The sequence below is a fragment of the Aquila chrysaetos genome, chromosome 8 (assembly GCF_900496995.4).
Source record: "Aquila chrysaetos chrysaetos chromosome 8, bAquChr1.4, whole genome shotgun sequence".
Classification (NCBI taxonomy): Eukaryota; Metazoa; Chordata; class Aves; order Accipitriformes; family Accipitridae; genus Aquila; species Aquila chrysaetos.
The window spans coordinates 15,015,112-15,043,005 of NC_044011.1; the positions used below are offsets into that span (position 1 = coordinate 15,015,112).

The 27,894-nt window shown below is 38.4% G+C and overlaps 1 protein-coding gene across 19 annotated transcripts in view; it reads right to left on the reverse strand.

The window, feature by feature from the left end:
* The window catches only part of SYNE1 (spectrin repeat containing nuclear envelope protein 1), a 320,180-nt gene that overhangs the window by 24,082 nt on the left and 268,204 nt on the right, over positions 1-27,894 (reverse strand). For 18 of the 19 annotated variants that reach the window (XM_030022683.2, XM_030022698.1, XM_030022689.2 and 15 more), the window contains 12 exons: positions 27,431-27,585; positions 26,920-27,067; positions 22,911-23,005; positions 21,668-21,902; positions 20,799-20,993; positions 20,216-20,341; positions 19,290-19,445; positions 17,172-17,330; positions 16,483-16,649; positions 9,178-9,340; positions 4,627-4,814; positions 2,316-2,466 (listed from right to left, as the gene is read on the reverse strand). In XM_030022683.2, coding sequence (XP_029878543.1) covers positions 2,316-2,466; positions 4,627-4,814; positions 9,178-9,340; positions 16,483-16,649; positions 17,172-17,330; positions 19,290-19,445; positions 20,216-20,341; positions 20,799-20,993; positions 21,668-21,902; positions 22,911-23,005; positions 26,920-27,067; positions 27,431-27,585 — 1,938 coding nt within the window. Of the gene's footprint in view, positions 1-2,315; positions 2,467-4,626; positions 4,815-8,963; positions 9,023-9,177; positions 9,341-16,482; positions 16,650-17,171; positions 17,331-19,289; positions 19,446-20,215; positions 20,342-20,798; positions 20,994-21,667; positions 21,903-22,910; positions 23,006-26,919; positions 27,068-27,430; positions 27,586-27,894 lie in introns of those variants that run through there. The other variant, XM_041125449.1, reaches the window with a different exon arrangement.

A 27,894-nucleotide genomic window follows, 5' to 3' on the forward strand; every position in this document is an offset into this window, starting at 1 on the left:
AAAAAAAAAAAAAAAAAAACAAAAAACCAAAAAAAAACCCCACCCTACTCATTTTTATGTTGTCACAGAAAGAGAAAAGCGATCAAAGGAAGACTTAAAAACATAGACTACACCAGCTCTCTTGAATACAAGTAGGTTGTGAGTCCCATTGTAGTTCTACAAACTTGCTCTCTGATAGTGCTCACAATGCAAATAAACAGTCAATCTCTCCCAAAACATCACCCTTACTAAGGACTGGAGAAGTGTGATAGCTAATATACTTCTGTACAGAAATTTTAATTAAAATTAGCTAACAAATGAGATTTCTGCATAAACAATCTATACTCTTCATATTGTACCAATCAAAGCTAAAACTGAAATAAGCACATTTCTGCTGTAATACCAGAGACAAAAGTAAAGACGCTGGTTTGAAAAAAGAAAAATTATAAAAGTCCATAGAATCCTCTCAATGTAACTATTCCTTTCAATAAATGGCCATCAAATTGGGTAGGGGACAACCAAAAAGGAGCAAATGTTCTTGCAACTGGAGCGAAATGCTCAGAACTGAAGTCACTTAAAATTGCACAAGGAGGCAATTCTCATATCAGAGGCACAAATCTGACTATATTTACCAGGACCAAGAAATCTAAAAGTGTGCAGTTGTTGTTTCACCTGTTACCAAGCCTTGTTCAGCAAAAGAACAGCTGTGTATTTGTCTTCCATTTTTTCAGCTCAGCTACACAAGAATTCATCTGTTGCATTCCTTCTTATAACCTCTTTTCATTGCTCCATAAACTACTGGAAAGGAAGGAGTTGGATTTTGTACAGTGAAGTCAGCGAGAGCTGTCTCTGACCTCTGTGCTCAGGAACTGAAATGTTCTTACATAGTCTGCTGGGCTCTTTTTTTTTTTAAATTCAACTGCAGATATGGAGGGGAAAATAAAATTGGAAAAAAAATGTCTAGTTAAAGCAGAAACCTGGCTGTTATACTGACTTCACAGTTGCTGAATTCCGCTGAATTTGAACACCACAACTTTTGTCACTTGCGTTCCTGCTTTTTGGTAGGTGTAGAAGCAGATGCTCAGAAAAAAAAGAAGAAAAAAAGAGAAGGAACCAAACTGCAAGGAAAGCAGGCTTCTGGAGAGGCTACTAAACCGTTCTCTTCACAGCTAGTTCCTGCTGACACTGTGCAGACAGTAAAAATTCCACAAGTCTGCAGGAGAGGGAAGGTCACCATCAAGGCTGAGGTTCAATGAAACAGACATTGGGCAAAGTCAGATGAGCTGTAAAAATCAAAGACAGCCAAGATATTTTTGGTACTGTTTCTCATACAGAGACTTGCCAAATTAGAGATTTAGATCCTGATCACTGAATAAAGGGACAATGGAAAGGAGGTCTGAGACAAAGTACTTGTGTCCAGGAAGCAAACATTTTTATACTATGGCAACCTACCTCACCATAATGACGTCTGGCAGTGTCTAACAACAAAACCTGGCCAGTACATTCAGAAATGTGAATGTTAGTTATAAAACTTGAATCAGAACTTCACAGTTTATGGTTTTGAATTAATTGTTAAACCAAAAAGTATTAACTGGTCTTAGATGTTATTTAAAATTTGCATTTCTTCTTCACAGCAAGTACTTGTCAGCACCTGACTGTTTACAGAATTGCCTAAACAATTTGTTCTCTTTCTTCAGAATTATTTTTCTCTCTCATCTTGATATACTCCTTGCAAATATGAAACTAAGCAAAAGATTTTCAGCTGTGACTAGCCATATGACACGTGTGTGTGTGCTTTACGCATGGGTATACACTCCATTGTAATTATAAGACAAGCCACCACATTGTAATAGACACAATGGAGTTACGTAACAAGCTCTTAAGCATTGACTGAAGTGACAGCTTGTCAGTCTTGAAGCATGCACTTAACTTTTAAGTCACGGGGGACACCATGTGGACATATAACAATACTTGCACAAACATGAATTTCAGGTATAAGGATCTAAAAATGGGGATATTGTACCTTGTGCGAAACAGGAAAAGAGTTCAGAGGGCTGGTTTCAGAGAGTTATGGAAAGAAGAGGAGGGATAAAATCAAAGCAAAATCTAAAACATGCAGCATGCATTTGAAGAGGTACTTGGTGAAGGGACATTTATGAACACTCTGGAGCACCTACTGACTGGGCATATTAAAAAGTTGCAGAAATTAAAAAGGTGAACTCCACTATATTAATACAGTGTGTCTCTGCTGAGTGACTTGTACATGGGAAGGAAGAACACCAGCTGGCAGCTGTAATGTGATCGGTAGATATTAAATTTCAACTATTATAAATCACCTCAAATTTCTTCAGTTCTTCCTTAGCAACCGTGTAAAGCACACCAGAGGAGCTTGGGAAAGCAGCTGTCCTCTCAGAGATTTTTAGCCAGTCTTCAAATCTAGAGTAGTCATCCAAAAACTTTTGCCATAGCCGCCATGTCTCTTCAATTCTGCAATAGATAATGGAAAAATTAGGGAATGCTCAGACTGAAGGCCAGCTAACCTACAGAACCTTAACTAATCATCTACAACTGCAAACTAGCACTGCACCAGACAATAACCAGCTCTTAATCTAACTCAGACAGCCAGGCTGATAAACAAACCACAGGGAAGGCTGGCTCATTCCAGACTGAGCTAGAATAAGATGATGGCAATTTTTTTTAATGCATCTAATTTTGGAATCTGACCACATGCTAAATAACTTCTGAAATACAGTCCCTGTGTAGGTACCTAAGCCAGTATTTTAGAGATTAGAAATTCCACACTACCTTCAACTACAGAACTTTTTCTTACAGAATGCTGAAGATGTTGCAGCATATATTTTAAAGATCTCAGTCAATATTCTGCGTTGCAAAGAGACATGAACACTTTTTTTTGCATTCACCAACAAGTGGTAAAATGCTATCTCTCAATATACACTGTAAACATGTTTTTATTTAAAGAACACAAAATTAGAAGTTACTCAAAGTTTAAAAAAACCAATTTGACTTCAACTGAATATGTAAGAATAGTGGCTGACTTTTGATCCTGAGATCAAATTGGCTTAATACTGAGACTATAAAATCCTACGAACTTCAACACCACTTGATTCAAAATAACAAGATCTTTTTTGGGACAAGTTGTATTACAGCAGAACTTTGTCTGGTTCTACATACAGAATACATCTTTCCCAAATCTTAGATGCACAGGTCTGATATGGACCTGATCCATGCAGAATTTATGTTTTGTTGATGATATGTTGTTTAACCTGAAGTTTGACATCCGGAAAGTTGCTTTTTAATATGAATAACTGTTTCTAGTACAATAAAGATCCTAAATACTGATAGCTCAGTTAACTTACTGGTACAAATCTACTAATAGCATAATGTGTACATTGCAAAAAAGTACAAGAGAGTTCAATGCATTGTTCCACATTAACTTAAAATAGTTCTGAGTTAATTTGCTGGACACAAAAGTATGAAGAGCCTGTATATTTTCAAGACAGACTGTGCTAAAGACAGAACTCATAAGCTGTATTTTTATATATATACTATACAAGAATTACCACTGCAATAGTATAAAATGACTTAAAGATAGCAATCTGTGGATATAGAGCAGCACAACTTAAAGGCAACTTTTTTTTGCATAAAATAAAGAAAACCTTTACTAAATACCTTAAGAATATACCACAAAACCAAAGATCATATAAAGTTCAATTCAGCATTTTAAAAAGTCATAAACTTCACCTAGAGTTCTTGATATGACTGTGTAAACATCACAGAAATCAGATTCATGACTTTAAAAGATACAGAAAAGATCTTCATAAATACAGGAGTTCAAACAGTTAAACATATCTTATTACCGGTCAGCACAGAGTACATAGCATTGGCACAATCTAACCTACATCATTATGGCTATCAAAATCACTCATGCTATCCTAGCTGGGAATAGAAAACAATGAATCTTCTGCACATCACGGGCATGCAGTGTACAGACGGTCTAAGCATGTGCAGTAAACCAGACCACAGCCAAGAAGCACGGGCGCCGTGGACGGCCCGCACTTGCTCCGCAAAGCTACGGTGGGCAGACGAGGAAATTACAGATGAGTGTTCAGTCCTAAAATTCTTCCAAATGAACAAAATCAGATGTAAGAGAAACTTCTGAGGAACATAAAGTGCATGAAAACCCTAACGCCTGGAATAACATTCCACCTATTTGATAACTAGTTTCCCTATCAGTCTCAGCAGTTCTAGGGTAAACTTAAGTGTTACAACTCTCCCTTTTAGGTCATGTTTTCTAAATCTCTTGGAGTCACTGCTATAATCTAAGCTTTCTCTAGATTCTCTCTCATCATTTCTATGAAGCGTGGGAAATAAAACATCATTCCATCAAAGGCCTTGTGAACAAGATTTGATAATTGATATCTGTACCTTGTATAAAGGCACATACAAACGCAACCCAAAATCTCTTTTTTTCCCCGCAGCATAACAGCTATTGGCTTTTATCCAGTGTATGAACTTTTTCTGACCCCTACACCCTTTTCTTCAGTACTGCAACCCTATAAACATACATCCCATCCTGTATTTTTGCCTGTGGAAGGAAATACTAATTTGTAGGTATTTTAGACTTACTTAAGTCGCCTTTCCATTGACATTGCACAAATGTTCCTCCACCTTCTGTCCAGATTGCGTGTAGCCTGCTGGATAGAGTCACACTCTGCTTCCGTGGCACAAGCATCACAGTCATGAAGCAGCACTTCACACAGATTGAGAACCGATGCCACTCCAGTGCTGTGTTTCTCTATGTCCCTCTGAAGTTCCTGTAGGTGAAGAAATTAATTCTTAAGAGAAATTGCAAAACATGCATAAATACAAATGCACTTCTCTTCTACTTATTAAAAAGAAAATTTAATAAGCTTGCAAACAGGAGAAAACCATCCAGTGAATACCTATTAAGAGACTGCATCTGCGCAAGTGGTGTTGCAATGTTATCAATGAGGCCGGGAGAACGCGGCAGCATGCACAGCTTTCCCAGGGACTATGAACACCAAACCGTCACCTGGGACAAACTGCCAGAGCTCTGCATGCTCAGCTGAGCATCTTTCACATACATTTAATCAACATCACCAATAAGTGGTGGAATTATTCCCAATCCTTTCCCATTATCACCGAGAATGTAAAGCAGAAGTTAGTAAGGGAAGTGTGACAAGAAAATATGTTCTTATCTACTGAGAGGGTTTAGTGGAGGAACGCTTTGTGAACCTACTCTTCCCCAGATGAGCTAGCTGCAAAGTGGCATGTTTGACATGGAGACCGGCAGCAACACATGTTGAACAGTGCATCTCTAGGAGGACATTTTTCTTCTATGTTGGTTTTTGCTGGGATAGAGTTAATTTTCTTCATAGTAGCTGGTGTGGGGCTGTGATTTGGATTTGTGCTGAAAACAGTGTTGGTAACTCAGGGATGTTTTCATTACTGCTGAGCAGTGCTTACACAGAGCCAAGGCCTTTGCTGCTTCTCAACCCACCCCACCAGCGAGCAGGCTGGAGGGGCACAAGGAGCTGGGAGGGGACACAGCCGGGACAGCTGACCCCAACTGACCCAAGGGATATCCCAGACCACACGACGTCATGCTCAGCCTATAAAGCTGGGGGAAGAAGAAGGAAGGGAGGGATGTTTGGAGTTATGGTGTCTGTCTTCCCAAGTACCCATTACGCGTGATGGAGCCCTGCTTTCCTGGAGATGGCTGAACACCTGCCTGCCCATGGGAAGTGGGGAATGAATTCCTTTGCTTGCGTGCGCGGCTTTTGCTTTACCTATTAAACTGTTTTTATCTCAACCCATGAGTTTTCTCACTTTTACCTTTCTAATTCTCTTCCCCACCCCACCAGAGGGGAGTGAGCAAGCAGCTGCATGGTGCTTACTTGCGGGCTGGGGTTAAAGCATGACATCTTCCTTCAGCTTTCCAATTCTATAGCATTTTCATTAGAAATGGAAAAGGAAAATTCAGAACATCTAAAGAAAATGCACTTACAGTGTCTTAGCACTTATTATATGTGATCAGTATTACTTCTCCTGACGGTTTCTTGGTTGCAACAGCTTGTTCTACGCTGATAATAACGTTTCATCTTGAAGCAACGTTTCAGCTTCACTTTTGAACTACAGGTTTAAGTTAAAACAAGCCACAAAAGTAACTGGCTATTGCTCTTGGATCGGTGCAAGGAAACAAAACCCTGTTTAACTCCTGCCTACATTTCCAATGAATCATCAGAATATTAAGATGGAAAAATCAGGAAGAACAGTAACAAAGCCAAGACAATATAATTCCAATAGTGACAAAGAAGTACTAATGTGACCACACCAAGAAGTGATAGATTGCCTCTAGAATACTATGTTCACTTCTGATTCAGATGAAGAAAAGAACTATTAGGACAATTAGAGGTGTGGAAGTTTATTTAGGAGAACAAGAACTTAGCAGCCTGAGGATGAGTAGAGATAAACTGCTCTTTATAATTTTGCTAGTGAAGTAAACTATAACATGCAAAGGGAAATAGTGTCAACATATTGTGTCTACGTACATTTAAAGTCTAACTAGAGGAACTTTTCTTACAACTAGCAATATGATGTTCTGAAAATGCCTTCCAGCAGGAAATGAGATCTAAACGTAGAATCTAAAAACCTCAGCAAATTTGAAATGGAGCAAGTTCAACTTGTATCAAGCATTTGATTTCGTTGTTTGTGATAACTGAGGTTGGACTCAGTGAAGTAATCTATTTCCTCTTCTCATCTATGAAACAGAAGGCTATTTTGTGAACATCTCCATGAGATCATCAAGTGGAAAATCACAATGTTTTCTTCCTCAGCACTGACCCTTTCACTTGCCTGGAAAACACTCTTTCATTGTGATGTCCAAGTGCTTATTCTTCTTTCTATCCATCCTGAAATGTCATATAACAGTGGATACTATAAACAGATACAATACTCTATGAAACACATACTCCAGACAGCTATGAGACTTGAGGTTAAGCAAGTTCAGGTAACACAATCTCCTCTCTGCTGTTTTGGAGTAGAGCAACAGTGAGAACTGCCAGTTGGTGGTCCTGAGGATTCCTAAGGATTAAACTTTTTTCATTCACCTACAGAACCTTTCTACAAGCAAAGTCTACACTGTTTTTTCTCCATAGCCTTATATTTCTTTCCCATATTTAAAAATTTTATTAGACAACATTTAGCCTTTGGGTTAGTTCAGAAAGGAGCATCACTTTTATGCACTGCTGTCACCCCCACACAGCTTTTTTTCCTTTACCAACCCAGAAGCGAACACCTTTTTTTCCACATTTCAAGTGGTAGCAGATTGAGAAAGTAAACAAACAAGTAATCCTTGAAATGCAGTTTGCGACCCTAGGAAAATACTGCAGTGAAGTTACCCTACCTTCCCCAGGATATCCAGCTTCAATTGTATCTTTAATTTCACTACAGAGACCAGCAATTTGCAAAGCTGATTCTTGGCTGAAGTAGATGCTGAGAAGTAGATAATGAAGTTACAGAAATAGGATTTGGTCCTCCTCTTTCACAGCATAATATTTTTAACGTAATTTTGTATATGAACAACTGGTAGCAGTACGAGCAGGGAAGATAACATGACCTCAGTGGAAGATCAAACATGGAAAAGAACGTAAGATCACTAACGGAAGAATAAAGAGGGATGAAATACTTGAGAAGGTGGTCAACATACTGGCATTCTGAGATGCGGTGGATAGTGATATAGCCTCTGACTGATAAAAATACTGGTTGCCATACACAGAAGGTGGGTGGGGTTTTTTTAATTATTATTATAACCATGGCTTGCAGTGTTATCAAATCAAATCATCATCAAGTTTCCAAGCATGGCATCCTCCCAGGATAAGATTCACCTCTATTTCTCCCCTTTGGAGTTCAAATTAAACCACTCACACTTCTACAGAATATCACTGCACACTGTCACTGTGTTGGGATCACCACAAGGACACAGCAGAAGACAGAAGTACCAGTCTCTGTGCCCAGAATAAGTACCATAAGAAGTGGTTGTAACAAACTGTGGGATGCCTCCATAGGGATGCTAGTAAAAAATCTCAGGTATCTACTTTGTTGATAGCAATGTTAAGTCCTGCCCAGCACTTTATTGTCTCAGAAACTCCACTCATTAGTGACGCCTGTGTGTTATAAGTTATTATCCCTATGTAAATTTCATATAGAATATTAATAAATAATTCTGCACAGCCATGTAGCAAATCAGCTGGGGAGTCAGCAAAAACTCTGAGCAAATTCTTGAGTCTCAGTCCCACACTCAGGTTAAAAGAGCAAAATGCCAGTTTGTACACTTCAGAAATTAATTATCCCCTAAACATTCTGGCACTCCTCTTCCCACGCATTTCTTTCTTCTCTGCAGAAACAAGTCAGGAGAGCATCTAACTCATCTCCAGTGAGGCACCAGAAAGGTTTTTTTGCCAATAAATAACTAACAGGAACACAACAGAACAACAGTCCTTCCCAGCAATATGCTTCGAGGTAAAACTGCACTGGGCAGTGAAGTGGAACAGGAAAGAGAAAATATAGTAAATCTTCTTAGGAGTAACATTAGTTGTAATGCCAAAAACTGGTTGACTTAACATTTTTCTGCCCATTGCAGTGTTGACAATTTGGTTCTAGCACTGCATAAAGGCTTTGTGTGCTATAAACCAACCAATTTTAACTTCACATGTACAGCTCATGCATCTTTGCGTGCAAAGTGATTCTCAAACAAGCTGCAAAATAAAACTAAGTTAGAAGGTTGCTAAAAAAGTCATTTTCAAGCATGTGCAAAATTTGCAAGGTCTAATAGGTGTCAGTTTTGCCTCTGGGAACAGACAATTCAAACAAACACAAACCACAAACCCCAAAGGAAAAACAATTGCAATAACTCGTTCAGGCTACATCTCTTGGTGCCTTACCTTTCTTGGAAAGGTCAATCAGCTCCTGGTGGATTCGATGTCAAAGCCAGCAGAAGGCTCTATAAGTGACACAGTAAGTACCACTTGCCTTGATATTTAAACACTTCTTTGCCTCATGCCCTCTCAGCATTGAGTCGGGTACAGGCAGCCCAAGGACACTCTACTTTGGTTCTCCCCATGCCGTCATGCACCTGATAAGCGTGTTGTATTTTACCTGCTGTTCATTTAGCTTCCTTTGTATCTCCTCAGAGTCACAAGTTTCATAGACGATAGGTTTGGACAGCTCTGACTCAATGTGGGCAAGCCAAGATCTCAGGCTACTCATGTTTTTATCCAGCTGCTGCACTGCAACGAGGGTCTCCTTCAACTTCTTTACCCTGTAAAGAAAAAGAAACAGCAGCATAAGAACACACTGAAGGAGAATTTCCACAGCATGTGTTTCAGGAAGTTTTCAGAGAAACTTAAGTTAGATGGCAAGTTCTGTTCTGAAGTCTTCCTTTATTATGTTACAGAAGTATCTTATATGTGCAAATGGTCCTGCATTCACACGGTCTGGTTAAGAAAAATTAAGAGCTTGCTAATGCCAGACAACATTTTCAAAGCTTCTGTACCTTTACCAGTTGAGTTAAACATTTGTTAAGAAAGGAATTTTTTTTTTTTTTTTAATGAACTCACACACACCAAAACCCCAAAACAATCTAAGTAATTTAGTTCTGTATTTGACCAACAGATGACAAAAGTTCTTAGACTACAAATAACTTATCCATTTAACCAGTACTGGTGTTGGAGTGCAGAGTGAACAGGTCTTTTTCACTCAGGTGATTTCTAAACATTGAACTACATATCATAGAATGGTTTGGGTTGGAAGGGACCTTTAAAGGTCATCTAGTCCAACCCCCCTGCCATGGGCAGGGACATCTTCAACTAGATCAGGTTGCTCGAAGCCCCGTCCAACCTGTCCTTGAATGTTTCCAGGGACAGGGCACCTACCACCTCTCTGGGCAACCTGTGCCAGTGTGATGGCTTGTCCTTGAATAAATACGTTTTAGAGAGAGAAATCCAGCTGAGAACTTAGTGAGAATTCCTGAATCCCAAGGGCTGCTTTAAGTTGTTCTTGGTCTTAATGGACTACTTCAGATTTAAATAGATGAAATTGGAATGTAACTGCATGGTGATTTCTAAGTAGTATTTTTCTTGAGACCCTGACCCTGCAACAGCAATGGCCAGGAAAAATTAAATAGTGGTGTTTTGCATTTTTTTTTTTATTCAAGGGAACATTAAGCTTAGAGAGTGAGAAAAATTTGATGAAACCTTCATCCTATCTTGATATTTTTTCCTTCAGACTGTTTCAATTGCAAAAATGTCTGTCAGTAATTCCCTCTTTCCTGTCCCCATGTTACAAAACATACATTAGTGGATTCTGAAATTGTTTCTAAGCTTTCTTCTTTTTTTTTTTCCCCTTTATGTAGTAATACAAACAATTTTGAGTAACATTCCCTTTTATGCTTCTATTGCTCTTCCACTTAAGCGTTTCAATATCAGAAAGCTTTAAGAGATGAGTGCAGCTGGCAATAGACTGACTAAACTGGGTTGAAAAATACAAGATTGCCAGATTCGTCAAACAAACAAAATGTCACCCGACTATCCTATAATTTAAACAGGGCAATTCATATTTTTTCCATAGTACTAACCAGCAAATTTATCAAGTGTTTCCATATTTAAAGCAGCAGTTGCAGCTGACCATTAAGACTCTAATATGGCTGTCCTTTTCTTACCGCAGAGAAATGCAGAGATCTTAACATCAACTTAAAAGTTAAATCTTTCAAATTTTTGTCTCTTTCTAGCCCTCTTTTTAGATCACAGATGGCCAAACTGTGGCTCTTTAGCACCAAACATGCTTAAGAACAGTATCTTCCTTGCCAGAGTCTCATGACCGACAGCTGAAGGGCTGTGATCTGAAAAAAATCTCAGTAATTGGAAAAAATCTGCGTAACCTGAAAATCTGGCCATGAAGGGACTGAAATGAACACAATCATGCTGAAAGACTGCTCCAGTCCCCATCATCAGGTTATCCTGAAACACAGCTATATATTTAGCTTTGGAGAGGTACTAGGAGAACAACCAATGTTTGGGGGACCATCTCCTTGTCACCTATGATCATACATACAGTGCTTTGTGGGTTTGAACCAACTGAAATTTGCTCATAGGGTGAGCAAGAAGGTTGGCTATCAGTCTTCTGGAACTCACATACAGCTTTTCTGTCTCTGATATTAATTAAGAGGAGTGAAACCATGCCCATTTTCTGCTTAGATTTTCAAGGCTGGATACCGCTGATCCTTTGCAGGCACACTGGAGTAGCAAAGGGAACAACGAGTCATGTCAGCCCTATGTAGAAGTAATGTCACTCTATCATTTGCAAGCCCAAGCTGTGGACCAGGCTTTTCTTGTTTGCAACTGTATAGTACCCTAACCTTGGTGCAGGATTTTATGTACATTTTGCCTGCAACATTTGATAAAGGGCCTGTCATTTAGAAAGTGCCCTGCTTGCCTCAGGCAGACTGCATGGGAGTACATCCCTGCCAGAGCAAAATACAACCCCAGCCCAAATAGAGCTATTTTCAGTCAAATGACCTAAGTTACTCAAGAGAGAAAGAGAAAAAAAGCACAACATACTAAAAGAACACTCCAACTAAAACCAAAACCTACTGCTAAACCTGCCCTCCCATCAAAATGTTGCAATTCAGTCCCTGCACCTAAATTCCAAAAGTTAAAAAAAAAAAAAAAAGAAAAATTAAAAAAAAGGACAACTCCCTGCCCCTCACTACATTCCCTGCCCCTCGCTACATTTACTGTTAACACTGTTCTTTTTTGTACTGAGTCTAACATAACAGGTTTGTTGCCCATGGTACAAATAGAAGCAAATGAACAAGTGCTTCTTGGAGTATGCTGGGTTTACTTTTTTTGACTGAACTGCAATACAGTGTTGTGCCTTTAGCCACTCTGCAAACATATCTGTGAACAAATAATAGATGTAATCCATCATGTCTAAGAGTTTTCCTTCAGAATTTTAGCAGGCAAGATGCCTACGCTCTTCACCTCACTGAATACTGTGACTGTGTACAAATAATTACATAATATGTGTCCAACAGAAATACCTCTCTTTTAAAAATATAACAGCTCAAAATCTTATCTTTCCATGCTAATGGCAGGGCCTGAAAGCTAATGAAACTAAAAGCTCTGCTTAGAGACAAAGGTCAAATTATAAACCATTCAAGTATGTGGGATCCCTAGTCAACTGTAATTTTGACCTTTTGAGATTTCATTTACAAGATTATGTTTAAACAGTTAATTAGTCTAATAATCACTTCATGCTTTTGTGGCAGCACTATGCATGTTTCTGCAAGCGAATTGAGATAACTTCTCTCCCTGATAATGAAGATTCCCCATTGAAATCAAAGGTTTGGACCCATGACATGGTTGTTTTAAAGGTTGTTTTTATATAACACACACACATCAGTCTTGTTAACATTTTACAAATACTTACGACTCTCAGAAAGGAAAATACTGCAGAATTCAATTGTTTGTTTTTATGGTTTATTGATGAAAACTCATGTGAAAATTTGAATGGGCTTATGATGTTTACGTTTACGTGTTCCAATTACTGTATCTCAGTTTCCCCAAGAAAGTAAAAACTTTTAAATGTCTATTTTACATTAAGAAAAGGCAGTGGGAGAACAACTTGGAGCTGAAATTAAGCATAAATACCATTAATTCAACTAGTACTAAATTAAACAGCCTTAGATTCCACTTAAACCTAAACAGGAAACAACCCTGTAAATACATAATGCATCATATAGAAGTCATGGCCACTGTGTTAGTCATTTAGACAGCTGGTTACTAATATTAAACTTTAAAAGCAACATGAAAAAGGTCAGTAAGAGCATGTTAGCTAAATCTGTACAAAGCCAGTAGAAAGCAGAAAAGTTTTGTTTTGTTTTGTTTTAAATCTACTTGGAACTGGAGACAAAGTTTCAAGAAACACTCTATGAAATAGTGAAAAATATTACACTATTAAAATCAGGCTTTTAAAAATAATCTTTTATGATTAAAAAAGATTTATTGTCCAAAGTACAGTACTACTGAGTACCAGGACACTAGTACCTCCAGTTATACTTGCTCTTCAGATCACAGTTTCCCTTTCAAAGAGTAAATTTCTAGAACTCTGAACAACAGCAAAACCTCTGGAAAAGATAATGTGAAGAGCGAAAAAGAGAAGCTGAATAAAAAATCCAAGATGGTGTAGGCTGAGTTCAAGTATTACATGCAGTTACAAAACAGTCATTAATATATACAGGACACACCAGCTTCAATAAGTTAAGTCTGAAATACTTTCTTTACAGGCTCTCTCCTTCTCTGCCTTTCACTTGTAGCCATGCCCCTTTGATGACACAAACAGTGAGCAGACAAATGCAAAGTCTGCTTTCTCGCATGTGTGTACATGTTCTTGTATTTAAAAACAGCACATGTTCTTGTATTTAAAAACAGCAGTAAAAACAGTCTACAGTTTCTTTCAGACAGCCAAGAGATTTTACTCGTACTTAGTCTGCATCAGTAACAAAAAATTATTCTGGGATCCAAAAATACCAGCTGTAAAACAAAGTATGCTGTTATCACTGTCAACTATTTTTAAACTGAGCAAACCCCAGTAATTTCTAGCTAAGGTAGTGATTTCTACATATCAATATTTCTATTAGTTTCCCAGCAAGCCAAGACTTCAGAAAGAACCATATAAATCAAAAGCAAACAAAAATAGCTGCCTGCCTTGTGATATCACAATTACAGTCTGGGAGATCTGAATCCACACTGCCGTCCTCCGCCATCCTCACAGCATGCAAGTCCTCTGCCACCACCATGAAATTTTCCAGCATTAAAAAGAAGAACTTCCACTCCAAAAGCCTGCAAACACTGTGCTTTGGGCGGGGGGAGGAAAGGGGACACACTTCTCTTTGCTGGTGAGTACTGTACAGAAAACGTTGCATGCCAAACAAATGTTAGCAGCCGTTGCTTGATAACATGAGACTGAATGGTGACAAGTGGTCATGTTTCTAAATAAAACTTGCATTCATCAACATGTGCCAGACTTGATCTCCAAGAATGTGGACCGTGAGTGCTAGGGGAGGGGATGAAAACACATACAACAAAGCCTTCTTTGCAAAGCCCGAGCAGTTGCAGCAATAGCACTGCTTCCTGGCTGTAAACATCTGTAATGTTTTTTGCACCAGGCTGACATATTAGAAAAATTCATCTGAAAGGATGAAAGTGTTCTAGAAGGACAGAAAGAGAAGTCTCTGATGCAGAGACACAGCTACCTTTCTGTAGCTGTCTCTTCTGCAGTTACAGACCTCCTCAGAATGGAGAGGCAAATAAAAAAGGTGGGTAAGAAAACAGATTGTGAGAGACAAAGAAAGAGGCTTTTACACGTGAATGGAGAAGTTCCATTGCGCAGCATAAAATCAGACTGGACGCGTATTGCCATACTATATTACTAAAGCATTTTCATAGAGCACTTTCTACTCGTTCACAGCTGTAGGAAGCAAACCACTAAGAAAAATTCTCTAGGCAAGGGATGACTGTAGCTTTGCAGAAAAGCACGCAGGCTATAATAATTTATTAATTCTGTCAGGGATCCAGAATATGAAAAGATGCATTTTATTCTCAACACCAGAACAATTAGTCTGCATTTACTAGCTGAGTGCAGCCAAAATCATGTTCTATGATACATTCCAAACTCCAAAATATCGTAACAGGAACACACCCTGATATATAACAACATATTCTAAAGAGCTTCTGGAGCTTTCTAAAAATTATCTTGGGGGTTGCAAACCCTTTTGTCCAGTGGGAATTAGACATCACAACAAGTACTTTGTACATACATTAATCAACAACTTGGGCTTTAACTGCTATCAGCCTAAGCTACAGCTGAACTAGCAAGATTTCCCCAACCTAGCATCAAACATCTCCACCATTTACTTCCCAACTTCAGCAATGCAACATTCAAACTTTGCAGTGGTTTTTTTTTCACTTCAGTAAGTACTAGAATGGAAAGGATTATATGTTTAATTGCATACTATAGTACTGAGCATGCTAGTTGAGAAGGCTAAGTTGAAATAAATAAATAAAATAAATACTGGAAATAAAAGTAAATAAATATTTTACATAATTTTGTTTAGAACTAGGATTTGACACCCTGCTTCTTGATAACAGAATGAGAAAGTGTAAGTGTGCAACATTGCAGTTTGTATCTCCCCACCCCAAGAATGATACAGAATCCTGAACCCTTACCTGCCCCTATAGAGGGCCCTAAACTCTAATACTGAACAGACAATACAGATCTTCTAAAGATATGTTTTGCATTTTCTGAATGCACTTTTCACTAGAAACTTCCTGAAGGTATTATTTGAACATTTGTCTGAGCAGGTGTTTCGAAAAAGAACACAAAAATACAGCAAATATACTTTATGTTCAACAACTAGTGATGTATCACATCCTCTGAAACCAGCAGGCTCCTCAACCGTAATGCACCACTTCCTGACTTAATTGGTCTGTAAGAAATATACAGTGTTCATTACTTTAAAATGAACCACTATAAAAGGAGCTGGAGCCATCAGAATGCTTCTGCTTGCATAAAATTTACTGCTCCCGTGCTTACAGATTTCAGAACAGGAATGCAGTAAAACCATATGAAAAATGAACGGATGAAGAAAGACGAAACTAAGCAAGCCCTTTTGCTACTAACAGGACTAAAGTATTACTAATTCATATGTCCTTGCATCACAGAACTGTAAAACATGAAGTATATGTACATTTTATGAAGCGCAAAATTGTGACAAAATTATTGTCAGCAATGGGAGGGAGCATGTAGCATGACTCAACAGAAAGTATTGGAACAAATAAACCAGTTTCTTCACATTTCAAACAACAATCCTGTCTTTCTTTAAGTTATGAAAATTGCTGTCATATTTTTGACCTTGAGTAAAAAGAATCTTTAATCCCAATGGGCATACATCTACCTGCAGTTACTCTTCCCCGTCAGTGAAAAAATAATCAGGCAGAAAAACTAAGACTTTGTTTTGGAACTGCTCTTCTCGAAATCCAAAACTATAAATGCACTCTTTTGATTCCTCTGCTAAGAATTTTTTAGAAAAACTACATTTTCACCCAGTTTTAAGCACTTATTTGAAGTAAAATGGTACTGGAGCAAGTCTCACTAAATCTGACTGCAACTGATCTATGTCGTTCTAGCAGACAATGTTTTGAATTGACTCTTCTTGAAGAAATGATATCAAGTACTGTAAAGTAAAACAGGAAGTTGAATTTCACAGAAATGTGTTGATGGTTAAGAATAAACTCATTTCAAAGTTAGTGCTGAAAAGGCAGACAATAACAAGATTTTAAATTCATGACGATCAGCATATTAATCTGTCCCATGCAGCACTTAGAAACAAAACAACTGTTTTACCTGGCTGCAATAAGATCTAGAAGATGTTGCCACCTGTCATTAATCTTGCCGAGTTTATACTCAATCTCTAATGCCTTACTCTCATGGCTGGCTTTAGCAAGTCGCTCTCCCATTTGCTGGAGCTGGATTTTGTTCTTCTGAGCTACAGCAATTTCCTCTTGATAATCCTGGACAATAAAGAGCAGTCAGAAGTCAGAGTACTTATTTTGAATACACTTTGCTCTGCACTACTAAAGGAACCATACAAAAATACAGTGAATGTTCTTTTTTTGGTGATTGGTACAGTGGAGAGACAACCTCTTAAATATTAGAGGTATAACCATGAACAACTTTATCAGAAGAATGGAAAAAAAAAAAACCAAACCCAAAACAAAACACAATGCCTTCTAAAATTGTAGCTGCTCTAGTTAAACTCACTACAGGCAATTCTGATTGGATATTTAATAAAGCATTCAGATGCCTTTGACTTTGCATTCACTTCATTTTCTGGTATCCTGGGAGGTCCTACCTCAGGAAAGACAGGAAAATGCTGCATAGCGAGAGAACATAAACCACAGAGTCTTACTGGAATTTACAAATATCAGTGTAAGGCAAAACCTCCATTTCAGCTAATTCAGTATCCTCTTTGCAACACAAAACAAGTAAGCAGTTAAAGAACAGTATGTAAGTGTACATGCCCTGCACTATACCTTTTTAAGTTTCTCAATCATTTCTTCTATGAGGATGTCGCCATTTTGAGAAACCTTACTTTCCATTTGTGTCAGCCACTCACAGAGCTCCTTGTTCTTCTCACTGAAGACAGCCCACTCATTCAGTCTCTCACTAACTTGTTGTCGACGTAAGGAGACCTTAAAACATTTGCGGAGAGTGAATAAAAACATAATAGTAGACGTATTTAAGAGATGCTTGAAACACTTTGTGCTTCGATGTGAACTCCTCTGGACATGCAAAAGTGTTCTAGCCACTTACTTGCCATTGAAACAAATTGGAGTTGTACTGCAAAAACTGTGTGTGACTCTCTGTGAGTTTAGAGGTAAGCGTTAATCTCAGGTTTCCTGTTAGCTACATCCTATGCGTAGACAGAGGCATCCAAGCGTTATGCTTAGTAGCCTGTCAATATCTTGTTTTATAATGCCTCTAACCCAAACGTTTCATTAGAAGATAAAAAATAAATTTTCTTACAATTTTTGCTCACTTATACAATGTTATAAAGTATATTAATAGTTTCTTTTTAGTCTAAGAGATTAAATAAAAAAAGAAGATATAAATGCTTGACCAAAGCAAAAAAAATAGATATGTACATAGCATAGGCCAAACTCCAAAAGACTGTAATTTGTTCATAAGCATGATTTGTAAGTAGAAAGCTAAATCAAAGATACGGTAAATTTTGCATAAACAATTTTCTGCATGAGTCCCAATACACTCATTTCATAGACAACTCTTTCTCCTGAATAGGCATGACACCTTGAGAGATCCAAAGGACTGAGGTGTGCCCTGACAAGAAAGAATAGGCTTAAAACATCAAGCAGGCAAATGCTGTAGTTCATACAGGAGGAAGGAAAACATTGCTATGTTTAAGAAATTGCTATAGCAGTGGTACCATCTCAGACTATGAATAGTAATAGACAAAGAAGGACATTGAAATCAAAATAGCAGCAGAGGGTGAGCAGCACAGTCATCTCTCCAGTGTCAGACCTTTGTACAACTACTTACTTCCTCCCCATTGTAATCTGCATTGTTTCTGAGTTTACATCAGCATTTCAGCTGAGAAGATGAAGACTGCATCTGCTTTTTCATAAACAGAAGTGATGCGTTCTTTAAGTACCTTGTTAGGTTTAACAGGGGCATACACATGATCTCACATTTCCTTTTTGCGGTTCTAAACTTGACGGCAGCTTTCCGGAAATAAGCAAAAGTTGAACAGAGTGTTGCACTAGGTTACATCCTGAAACATTCAGTATGCACAAAACTAAGACAAAACTTCTTTACTTGGCTCCCTCCTTTACCATAAACATACATGCAGTGACTACACTGTAGTTTAGATGTATCTACATTGACTCATTCAAATGCAACTAACTGATAACAAGTTCTGTGCTGTTAACTGTGAAGCATTTTTCCTACTTTGGGGATGTTTTTGAAGCCTTCACAGGTAAATTACATGAGGTAATCATTTCAAAGTTAGTCCCAGTATATCTGGACTGCAATCTCTGCTGAACCACAAAAATAACATTAAGATAATCTGAAAAGCTGGGTGAGGGAGACCCCATTACCTGGATTTCTAAGTGCAAAATGGAGGCTAGAAACACACTAATAGCATGATGCACCCAAAAAATCAAACAGTACTCGTCAGCTCATTTCGCAGCCAAGCAAGTCACCATCAGACTAAGAGAAATGCAGACACCAATGTCTGAAGAAGCAGAAGCTATCAGCAGAACTGAGGGTACAATACAGTAATGTTGAGCGGGGAGGAGACATCCTTTCTGAGCACAGCTCCTCCACCAAAGCACAGTAAACTGTATTACTTTTGTGTTTTACCCAGCCAGCCACAGCCCCACAGCACACAGTGTAACTTTTTTGTTGTTTTTTTCAAGGCTGCTTAAATATGACCTCATGGCCATGACAAAGTTCTAGAAACGCTAGCAGAAGGAAGCATTTCAATGGATGTTTTCCCTGATTCAGCAAGAGTTCAGGTCTGAATCTGAGTGTGCCTACATGCATCTTTTCTAAAAGCTGCCACTTGCACTCAATTTTTCTCCCAACACTTCAGTAGCCTGCATACTCACACCAGTGCTCAGTACTCTACTTGCCTGGTGGCACAGCTCCTCCCACTGTCTGTGCAGAAGCTCTATGCGCTCACTGAGGATTGAGATATCATCTGCACTGATATATATAGACAGGGTCTCCTTCAGCAGAGAGAGGTGTGTGAGGTCATCTGTCCATCCTTCAACAGCATTCTCTAACTCCTTAAAAGAAGTGCACAAGGAAAAAGGACCAGTTTGCTGACAAATAAAAATTTGAATGCGTTGATGAAGCATGAAGACAAGCATTGTCATCCCACTGAATTAAAGTCATATCTGAGCAGACCCACCATTTCAAGTGGACTGTTTCAGCCCTGTTTAAAAGAAAAAGAAAACACCAACCCCATATGTACTGGTATTTTCAGGGTTATGAGAGGTAACTCCCCAATAGAGAATGATACGTCAGTCTTGTAATAAGTAGTCACAAACTAATATACTACTCAAATCTCTCCAAAGTTCAAAGGTATTTGAAAATTCCAAGTATTGCTTTGGACTTCTCTGTATTGAAAATATTTTCAAGTTGTAATCCATTTCTAAATTGCAAAGAATATAGCACAAAAGTGTTATCTAAGATCCCCCACAGTAATCTCACCTCAAATAAAAAGCACTAAACCAACAGTTTAGATACCATGAGTTTAAATTTGAAGTTAGAATTTCTATAATTAAAACACACCACTATTTAGTGCTTCTACAGTACTTTTCAGATCCTGTTCTGATCTCACTTTGTTCAGATCTATATTTATCCTGCAGGATTTGCATTATAGTGAGATCACTCAGGTATTATGCTGTCCAAATGTTACATGGATAGTTTCTTGTCACAGGGATGGCCAACAGTTTGCACAGTCAGTAACGTGAAGCCTGTTAACAGTGGAAGAGGTTACTGCACAAAGGCAGGCAAAGATGATACAAGAGTCAACAGAGAACAAGTGCTTTACCTTGCAACGAATCTGCTCAGCGTGCAACTCATCATGGTGTTCTGGCAAAGGCTGAGAAAGGTTTTTTTTGAATGACCTTAGCTTCTCCAGGGAGTCTCCTATGCCCTTTTCGGATTTTTCCCAGTCCTGAAGGCAGAATGTTTATTAGACTTCAATTCAGATTTGGATTATACTTATATCAGTTGATTTGCCTAACTAACTACTAAACAGTGAAAACTTTTTCATAACAATAACATGCCCTGAAATCCCCCTCTAAATAATACTCATAGCCTCAGAGCTCGAGTCATATATACAACTGTGTCAAATTTTTTGTGTGTAGGTCTCTGCTGTTAGAAATACAAAAGCCAAAGCTTCCTGTTATTACTATGTTGTCTAGATCCAGCTCCATCCTTTCAGAAAGCCTCTCCCTGCCAAAATTATTTTCCACTTCCTTTCTTTAATGCCTGTATTAAACACGCCACTGTTCTCTGACAAAAGCTCAATTCAGGTGCATTAATCTCCAGAAAAAAAAGTGGTTGGGAATACCGCAAACTCAGGTCAGATTGAAGTACCTGCAGAAGTACAGAAGAAATCACACACTTACTTTCAGTAGTAAAGCAAGCTCTTTCTTTTGTTGCTCCAGTTGGGTGCTAACTATCTTCCAGCGCTCCTGAATTTCGGTAAGCTCTGTCTGGAGGGCTGCCTCAGCTCCACTGTCAGCAGAGAGCAGCAGTTGCTTCCCAGCTTCCACAGTGAGGATATAACTCCCTTGCTGCCTTAGGAGAACTTTTTCTTTAAGCTGAAAATATTAACAGTTTTCTGTCAGCTTTGCCTTTTTAGTTACAATTAGCAATTCAGTACAATTCATTCTTAAGCCCGTACTTGAATTGATTGCATACCTTGGTTTAAGCATGAGCTACTGCGCAAATGCTTTATCCTAACATTTTCACAATCATTTACTGCAGCAGACTGTTACAAAATTTCTCCAAGGAAACAGAGACATGAAAGACTTCTTTCTCCCCATATATAGCAGTATCTCAATTGCTCTTAAAGAGAAAAGTTCCCCTAGACCCTATTACGTTTATAAGCTTTATTATTATATGTATCTTCCACCCAAAAATCTTGACGACACTAAGCTGCTAGATACTGTTAACCTCACATGAAGATGGATTGTTTTTTTCAAGACAGTTTCAGTGTGATGTTAGCTACAAAGCAAAAATAGAAGCAAACAAGGCTCGAGAGAGAGGGCCCAGTAAGTTCTCCGCTGCGTGTTCTTTATGAACTCTAACTTCGTTTCCATCACACTGCTGCTTCTGAGGCTATGCCAGTTCCAAAGAAGAACTAACATCCAGTATTGCTTTCTGCAAAGCAGATAGTCTGAATCCAATACATTTTAAAAGAATGTTTTGAATGATGAAGGCTATAAAAAAGATGGGGATTTTTTTTCTCTTTCTTCAAATACACTGGACATACCTGCACTTCATCTAATAGCGCTCTGGCTTGCTGCAATGGGATAGGAGCATTGCCCAGCCCACTCACTGCCTGAAAAGATATTTCCACCAGCCACTTGCGCAGCTTCTCTGCCATCTCCCTGTAGCGTTGCCACTGATGAATCTGGCTGTCAATTATCCCCCTCCTCTGCTGTGCCCGGCGAATTACTCCTTGCCATTGATTACTTAGAAGAGTCAGCTTCAGATTAAATTCATCCCTATTATAAATAGATAAATAAGTAAAATACATAGTAACCTTCATACTTTGATTTATTTGTTTAACAAAATAAACTGAAGGGAAAGGGAAGATGTTTTCTGGCTGTCAGTTATGAAACACTAGGAGAAAAGCACTGAAGTCTCATGATAGCTGACTAAGGATGAGAGCTTCACACTTCATGTACTGGCAGGATCAAAGGGCTCCAATTATTGAGACCTTAAAACCCCCAAACCTTTAACACACAAAACTCTTCTACCTTCTCCCCAGAAATATACAAAGAAAACCCACAAGTTTTGCCAGTTTGGATTAGTCAAATTCATGGTAAATCATGGAGATTTCACAGTTCACCCTCAGATTTACTACTGACCTCAAAGCAGGCATAAGATAGACATAGCATTAATGAAATTCTCACATTCCAATAAACAGTTCATCCTAGGACCATGATACCCTTAGCAAAGTCAATGCATATGCACAAGTGTGAAGCCATTGGTGTTTCACTGATTCTCATTCATTTGATGAAAAGCGTTTAAAATAAAATCTCAGACAGCAATGAACTCCTATTCCATCCCATTTAGGTTGCAGGTCTTCTTAAATGGTAGTAGGGAATCCTCTTGGTAGAGGCAAATCACCAGCTGGCATAAATCAAGTGTAACTCACTAAATTTGTCACTGCAGGCTCCTTGGTGAAAGTGACATTTTGAAAGTACATCAAAATAGACATATACATAACATGCTTGATAATCCAAGACAAATCTTTGTCAGAGAAGCAGCCTCAAGGCTGTTGTATTCCCAAATGCATTCACACATTCACATACCCCATAGCATCCTAAAGAACACTGTCTTATTTAAGAACTGGCTAATTAATAACTTAACCACAGTGATAGTAACTCCTACCTCAGAAGAGCATGATCTGAACACTGACATCTGCTACTTTCTCTGTTCAGAAGTCCCCCACTAGTCTAAGTATTACTTCACATAACCACCAGCAGCAACAACACAGGAATGTCTACCTGTCATCCACCTGTCCTTGTTCTAGGAGGTGCTGCCCATCAGAGATAATCGAATGCAAAATCTGCTGGCGGCTGAACATCTCTGCCTGGAATAGCTGTTGTACAGGAGACAAGGATGTTAAAACAAGATCTTACGTTTTAATTCTATCTGTATGCACTGGTAAAAATGAATTTTTGTGTATTTAATCTCATTTCAAATTAATCCAATGGGAGTTTTGTCATGAACTTAAATAGAAACACATTTTAAAATCTCATTGTGGAGCTACTTCATGCTTCTAGTGATTATTATTAGTTCCTTGAGATTTAAAAAAAAGAAAAAAACCTATTAAAAAGCTAAATAATATGAATAGGAGCTAGGTTTTATGTTTCTGAGTACAATTGTGTGATTGGCACTATAATTTACAACAGAATCCAGATAGGGTATTTATTGCATGGACAGAAAGGTCACTGTTTATTTTCTGACATGTTTAAGAACATTATAGTCCTTTGCCTTGTTAAACTGAACTTATGCATAGATTGTGTGATACACAACTTTTAATACAATTTTACACTGCCAACAGAACTTTAAAAGAAATGGTCAGCCATGTGTAGGAGCTAGAAATTAATTCTCCACTTCCAGTTTTTTCCGATTTATTTTTCAATTTTCCCCATCAGTCACAATAAACTTTTACAATACTTTTAAAACTCCCTTATTACTTAAATATTACTTAAGACAAAAAATTACCTAAGTACTACTTAAGCAAAGATGACTTAAATATATCCTACTTAAATTTATTTTTAAAATCATCTTTTCATTTAGTAATGGACCACGTCTCTAGATGAAGTTGTTCAGGAATATTCTTATGTTGATGAAAATACACCCAGGCATCAGCTCAGGACTGGACCCACTCCATGTTCAAGAAGTTTTCAGAGAGATTTAAAGAGAAAGTATACTGGTACGAAGCTTGAGATTTTGGGTGCTTTTTCTTTTGCTAGCGATGGCATTTGCAGTTGATAGAAGTTCACCCTTACCTGAACTGAGAGCCACTGTTCCCCAAATCTGGATTACACCCCTGCTATATGGCTTCCCATGAGCTCAAATTGTGATGTACCAATTCCTGCATCTGCAACTGCCAGCAAAATACCCACTGGCACCTGCACAGTTAAATCTCTCAAGCACATTATATGTACCTTATGACTTCTAGGTGATGACTAATTTTTTAAAATCAGATTTTGCCTCTCTGAATCACTGAGTTAATTTTGAAAATGTTACCCAGGTCATAAATTTTCGCAGAGAAAGGAACAGTGTTGTCTAATTTCCTTGCAGAAGTATTTGACAGTGTTCTTTGAATACCTAGGCTCTTACGAACGACTGAGCCTGAACCAGAGGGAAACTAATTGCTCTATTATCTCATGAACAAAACCACAATACTGTGGGGTTGGGAATTTCAGAAAGCTGACCAAGAAAGCAGAAATTTTACTTCCTGTCATATCTACTTCTGTCAAGTTAGGGGGGCATGGGTGAAGCACAGGAGGCAAACAGCATCTACCAGCATTATTGACAGATTGAGAGTAAACAGAGCACAACTGGTTAAAAAACCCCACTGAAACCCAACAAAACCAACCCCCCCAAAAGTGACAATTTTAATATTTTTTTAAGAGGACAGGTGAAACAAAAGTTTATCAAGCATGAGGAACTCTGCTTAGAGTGGAGGTGTTCAAGCCCTACCCCAAAGCAGAGACATTTCTGTCAAATTCCACTGGCTCCCTGCATGTACACTGTCTCTGTACACAAGAGGAATACTCTGTTATGTGGGACCACTTGCCTCCCCAATTTCTTCTCATAGGTAGATCACTATGAATCACAGAAATAGGAATTCAAAGGAGGAGGAAAGGAGGGCAGATGTTGGAATGCACAATACCAGCACACTGGAAAAAACTTCAGTAATTGAGTTGGCAAGGAACTTCCCCTTCCCCTGCCAGCACTTTCTCAAATGCTTGTCTTGGTGCATTCCCACTGCACGGGAGTCCCAAGCAATGTACCAGGCTTGCAAATGGATATCTGGAGAATTGCACAAGAATGACTGCAAGATCTTCCTGACAGACTGATGCAGATGCCAGTGTTAGTGCATGATATTTGAAAAAGCCATCACCTCCATGTTGCTGGTTTGTAAAATTTCACTGGGAAGTTATTTCTAAATAAGGCCACTGAGGTAGCTAGCGTCCTCTTTGAATAAACACCAGCAAAATTATGAGTCAGCACTGGAAAGCTGGTAACAGAGCTGGCGGCATTTCAATATCCATTCTGGGAATGCATGTGGAAACAAAATATTTTCTCATTATCTTCAAAAATACAAAGCCAAACAATCTGGAAATTCATCTCAAGAAGTTTAGATTTGACCCTTTCATTTGCGAGGAGTGGAAAGAAAATTCTTCATAAGTATCAGGAGGCACTGCAAAGAACATTGAGTACTGAATACATATAGATTATATAAAATGCCAGAAAGCTTTAGGTAAAAAAAAGATATAGTTTACAACATTTAGAAAATCAGATATTAGTTGTCTAAATTCTGAGAGATGACTTCATAGCTGTAATAAAAACAGCTTCAACAGAGTGCCTGAGTAATACTCATCTGAGCTAACTGCTCAGACCAAGGTTTCAGGTGAGAATTAAGCTGAGATCTCACGACAATTGAATTCAAGAAGATTGTCGTTAACCCATTTCAAAAAATTGTACGTATGACTGGACGCAACAACAGTAGGAAATTATCCATTTAGTAATGATTTCTGGACATTCAAATCTCAAAGACCTGAGATGTCTCAACTTACAAAGACACTGTCCAGTTAATGCTGGCAGCACCAAGAGGACATGAAATGGATGACATTTGTAAAGGCAAAGGCAGTTAAGTGGTAAAGCAAATGTATGCTAAAGCAAGCAAAACCAGTTGTGATTACGTTCTGCTATCAGACATTCATCCAAACTCTGTGCTGTGAGATATAAGGCAAGAGCAGGGGGAAGACATGACTCTCCCTATGATCTGGCCTGAATCTCTGGGTAGGTCAGTTGAAAAAGTTGTGGGAACTGAAACTACTGTGGCCACATGGGAGCTTTGGTATGAAAATTGACTTGTCTTACTTGATCTTTACCAGGATTCTTGGCAATAACAATATGGGTGGAGAAAAAATGTGCAACACTTGACTTCACTGAAGAATCATAAAGGCATCCTTTAGTAAAAACTCTGAATCATTTTTTCCCTGCACCAAAAGCTGGGCTAGTTCTTGATTTGTTACAGACAAAGGACCCCAGCATACAGCAAAGATCAAATCAGTTTGTTCTCCAAGGAAATGTTACCAAATGGAGGTCCCATGACGAGTTATATAACTCGGTATTTGACAGAAAAGTCTTCCTTTAACATGCTCTTCAGATGCTGTATATGTTGGCAATTTAATAACAAACAAACAAAATCAGAATAAACTGAAAGAACAGAGATTTTGTCCAGTTAGGACTGAAGACAAAGGGCCAAACTGCATGAGAATAGTTAGGTTCTACAGGAAGACATTGGAACGGGCTGCCCAGGGAAGTGGTTCAGTCACCATCCCTGGAGATATTCAAAAAGCGAGTGGACAGGGTACTTCAGGACATGGTTTAGTGGGCTTGGTTAATGGTTGGACTCGATGATCTTGAAGGTCTTTTCCAACCTAATGATTCTATGATTCTATAAGACCAATAAAACCTTTGATTTTCTTCGTACAAACCAATCTGAAGTAGACTAAATGCAGGAGACAAGCAGTCATAAGCATACTGATACATTATACACAAATGCAGACAGATACTCAAGTCCTCCCCAAACTGGGTGTTACTGACATATTTGCATGCTTCTGTTTTTAAGTTAAGATATCTTCAGACAGTGCAGGCAAATGTAGTTCAATTCAAGGCATATTATTTTATTACTCCACAAAAGAATGTGCATTCCATTTATGTATAAATATTATGTGTTGTAGGTATGTATAAATACACATGATGACTTGCCTCATGTGCCCTCTGTTGCTCTAAAAGGCTCTGGTAATTTCCTGAAATCTCTGCCGCCAGCTTCTGCTCAGTCTGAACTAATAAATCCATCCAAGTCTCACATTTCTCCAAAAAGGTCTGCTGCTGCAGCAAGAAAGACTGCAGCTTACTGAAAGAAAGACAGATGCATTCAGGTAAGGTCTCCTCCTCTCACACACAGTGTTAAGAGTCTTGCAATAACTTTCCAGCAGAATTCCAAAACAGATGGTAACACTTTTCCCACTCAGCTGCCTCATTCAATTTATTTAGTCAATACTTTGAAAAGTGGCAGTCTTCCTCATTTCAAATTCTGTTCATCTGAGGCAAAACCAACATCTCAACTCACTGGCTTCGCTCTTTAGTTATAAGTACACCAAAGAAGAGGGGCTTTGGTTAATGAAATATCTAAAATGTTTTTTATATTCTGCAAAAGGTATACTTTCTAGTTGTTGTAATCTAAGAAAACTATAAAACAATTTTAAACTATCCCCACCTGAATCTCTCCGTAGTCTGAGATGAGATCAGAGACCAATGTCTGTTCAGGTTCTGCATCCTTTTGATTTCTTTATCATTCAGAGGAAGCCTGTAACCCAGCTCATTAAGACGGTCCAAATCCGGGGCCATGCTGCTGAACTTCAACATCTGACTCTGCAACAAACAATAACAGTGATAACTAGGATGTTCAGTAATTACACTATTACAGACTGCAAAACTACGAACTAGCACTCAGTTAAATTGGGAACGGTCTTGGTTGCCACCAAGTGGCAAGCAATCCCTATGCCAGGGAAAACTTCATTTCATTTTCAGCATCTGGTCCCAGAGCAGGAGAATATTTATGCTCATGTTTAAACATGCACAGAGAAGTAAACTCAAATTGCACTGAAGTATTTTGCTGAATTGGGGATTTACCACTCAGAGCTGCAAAAGTAGGCTAGTGTTTGAAACTATATGTATATA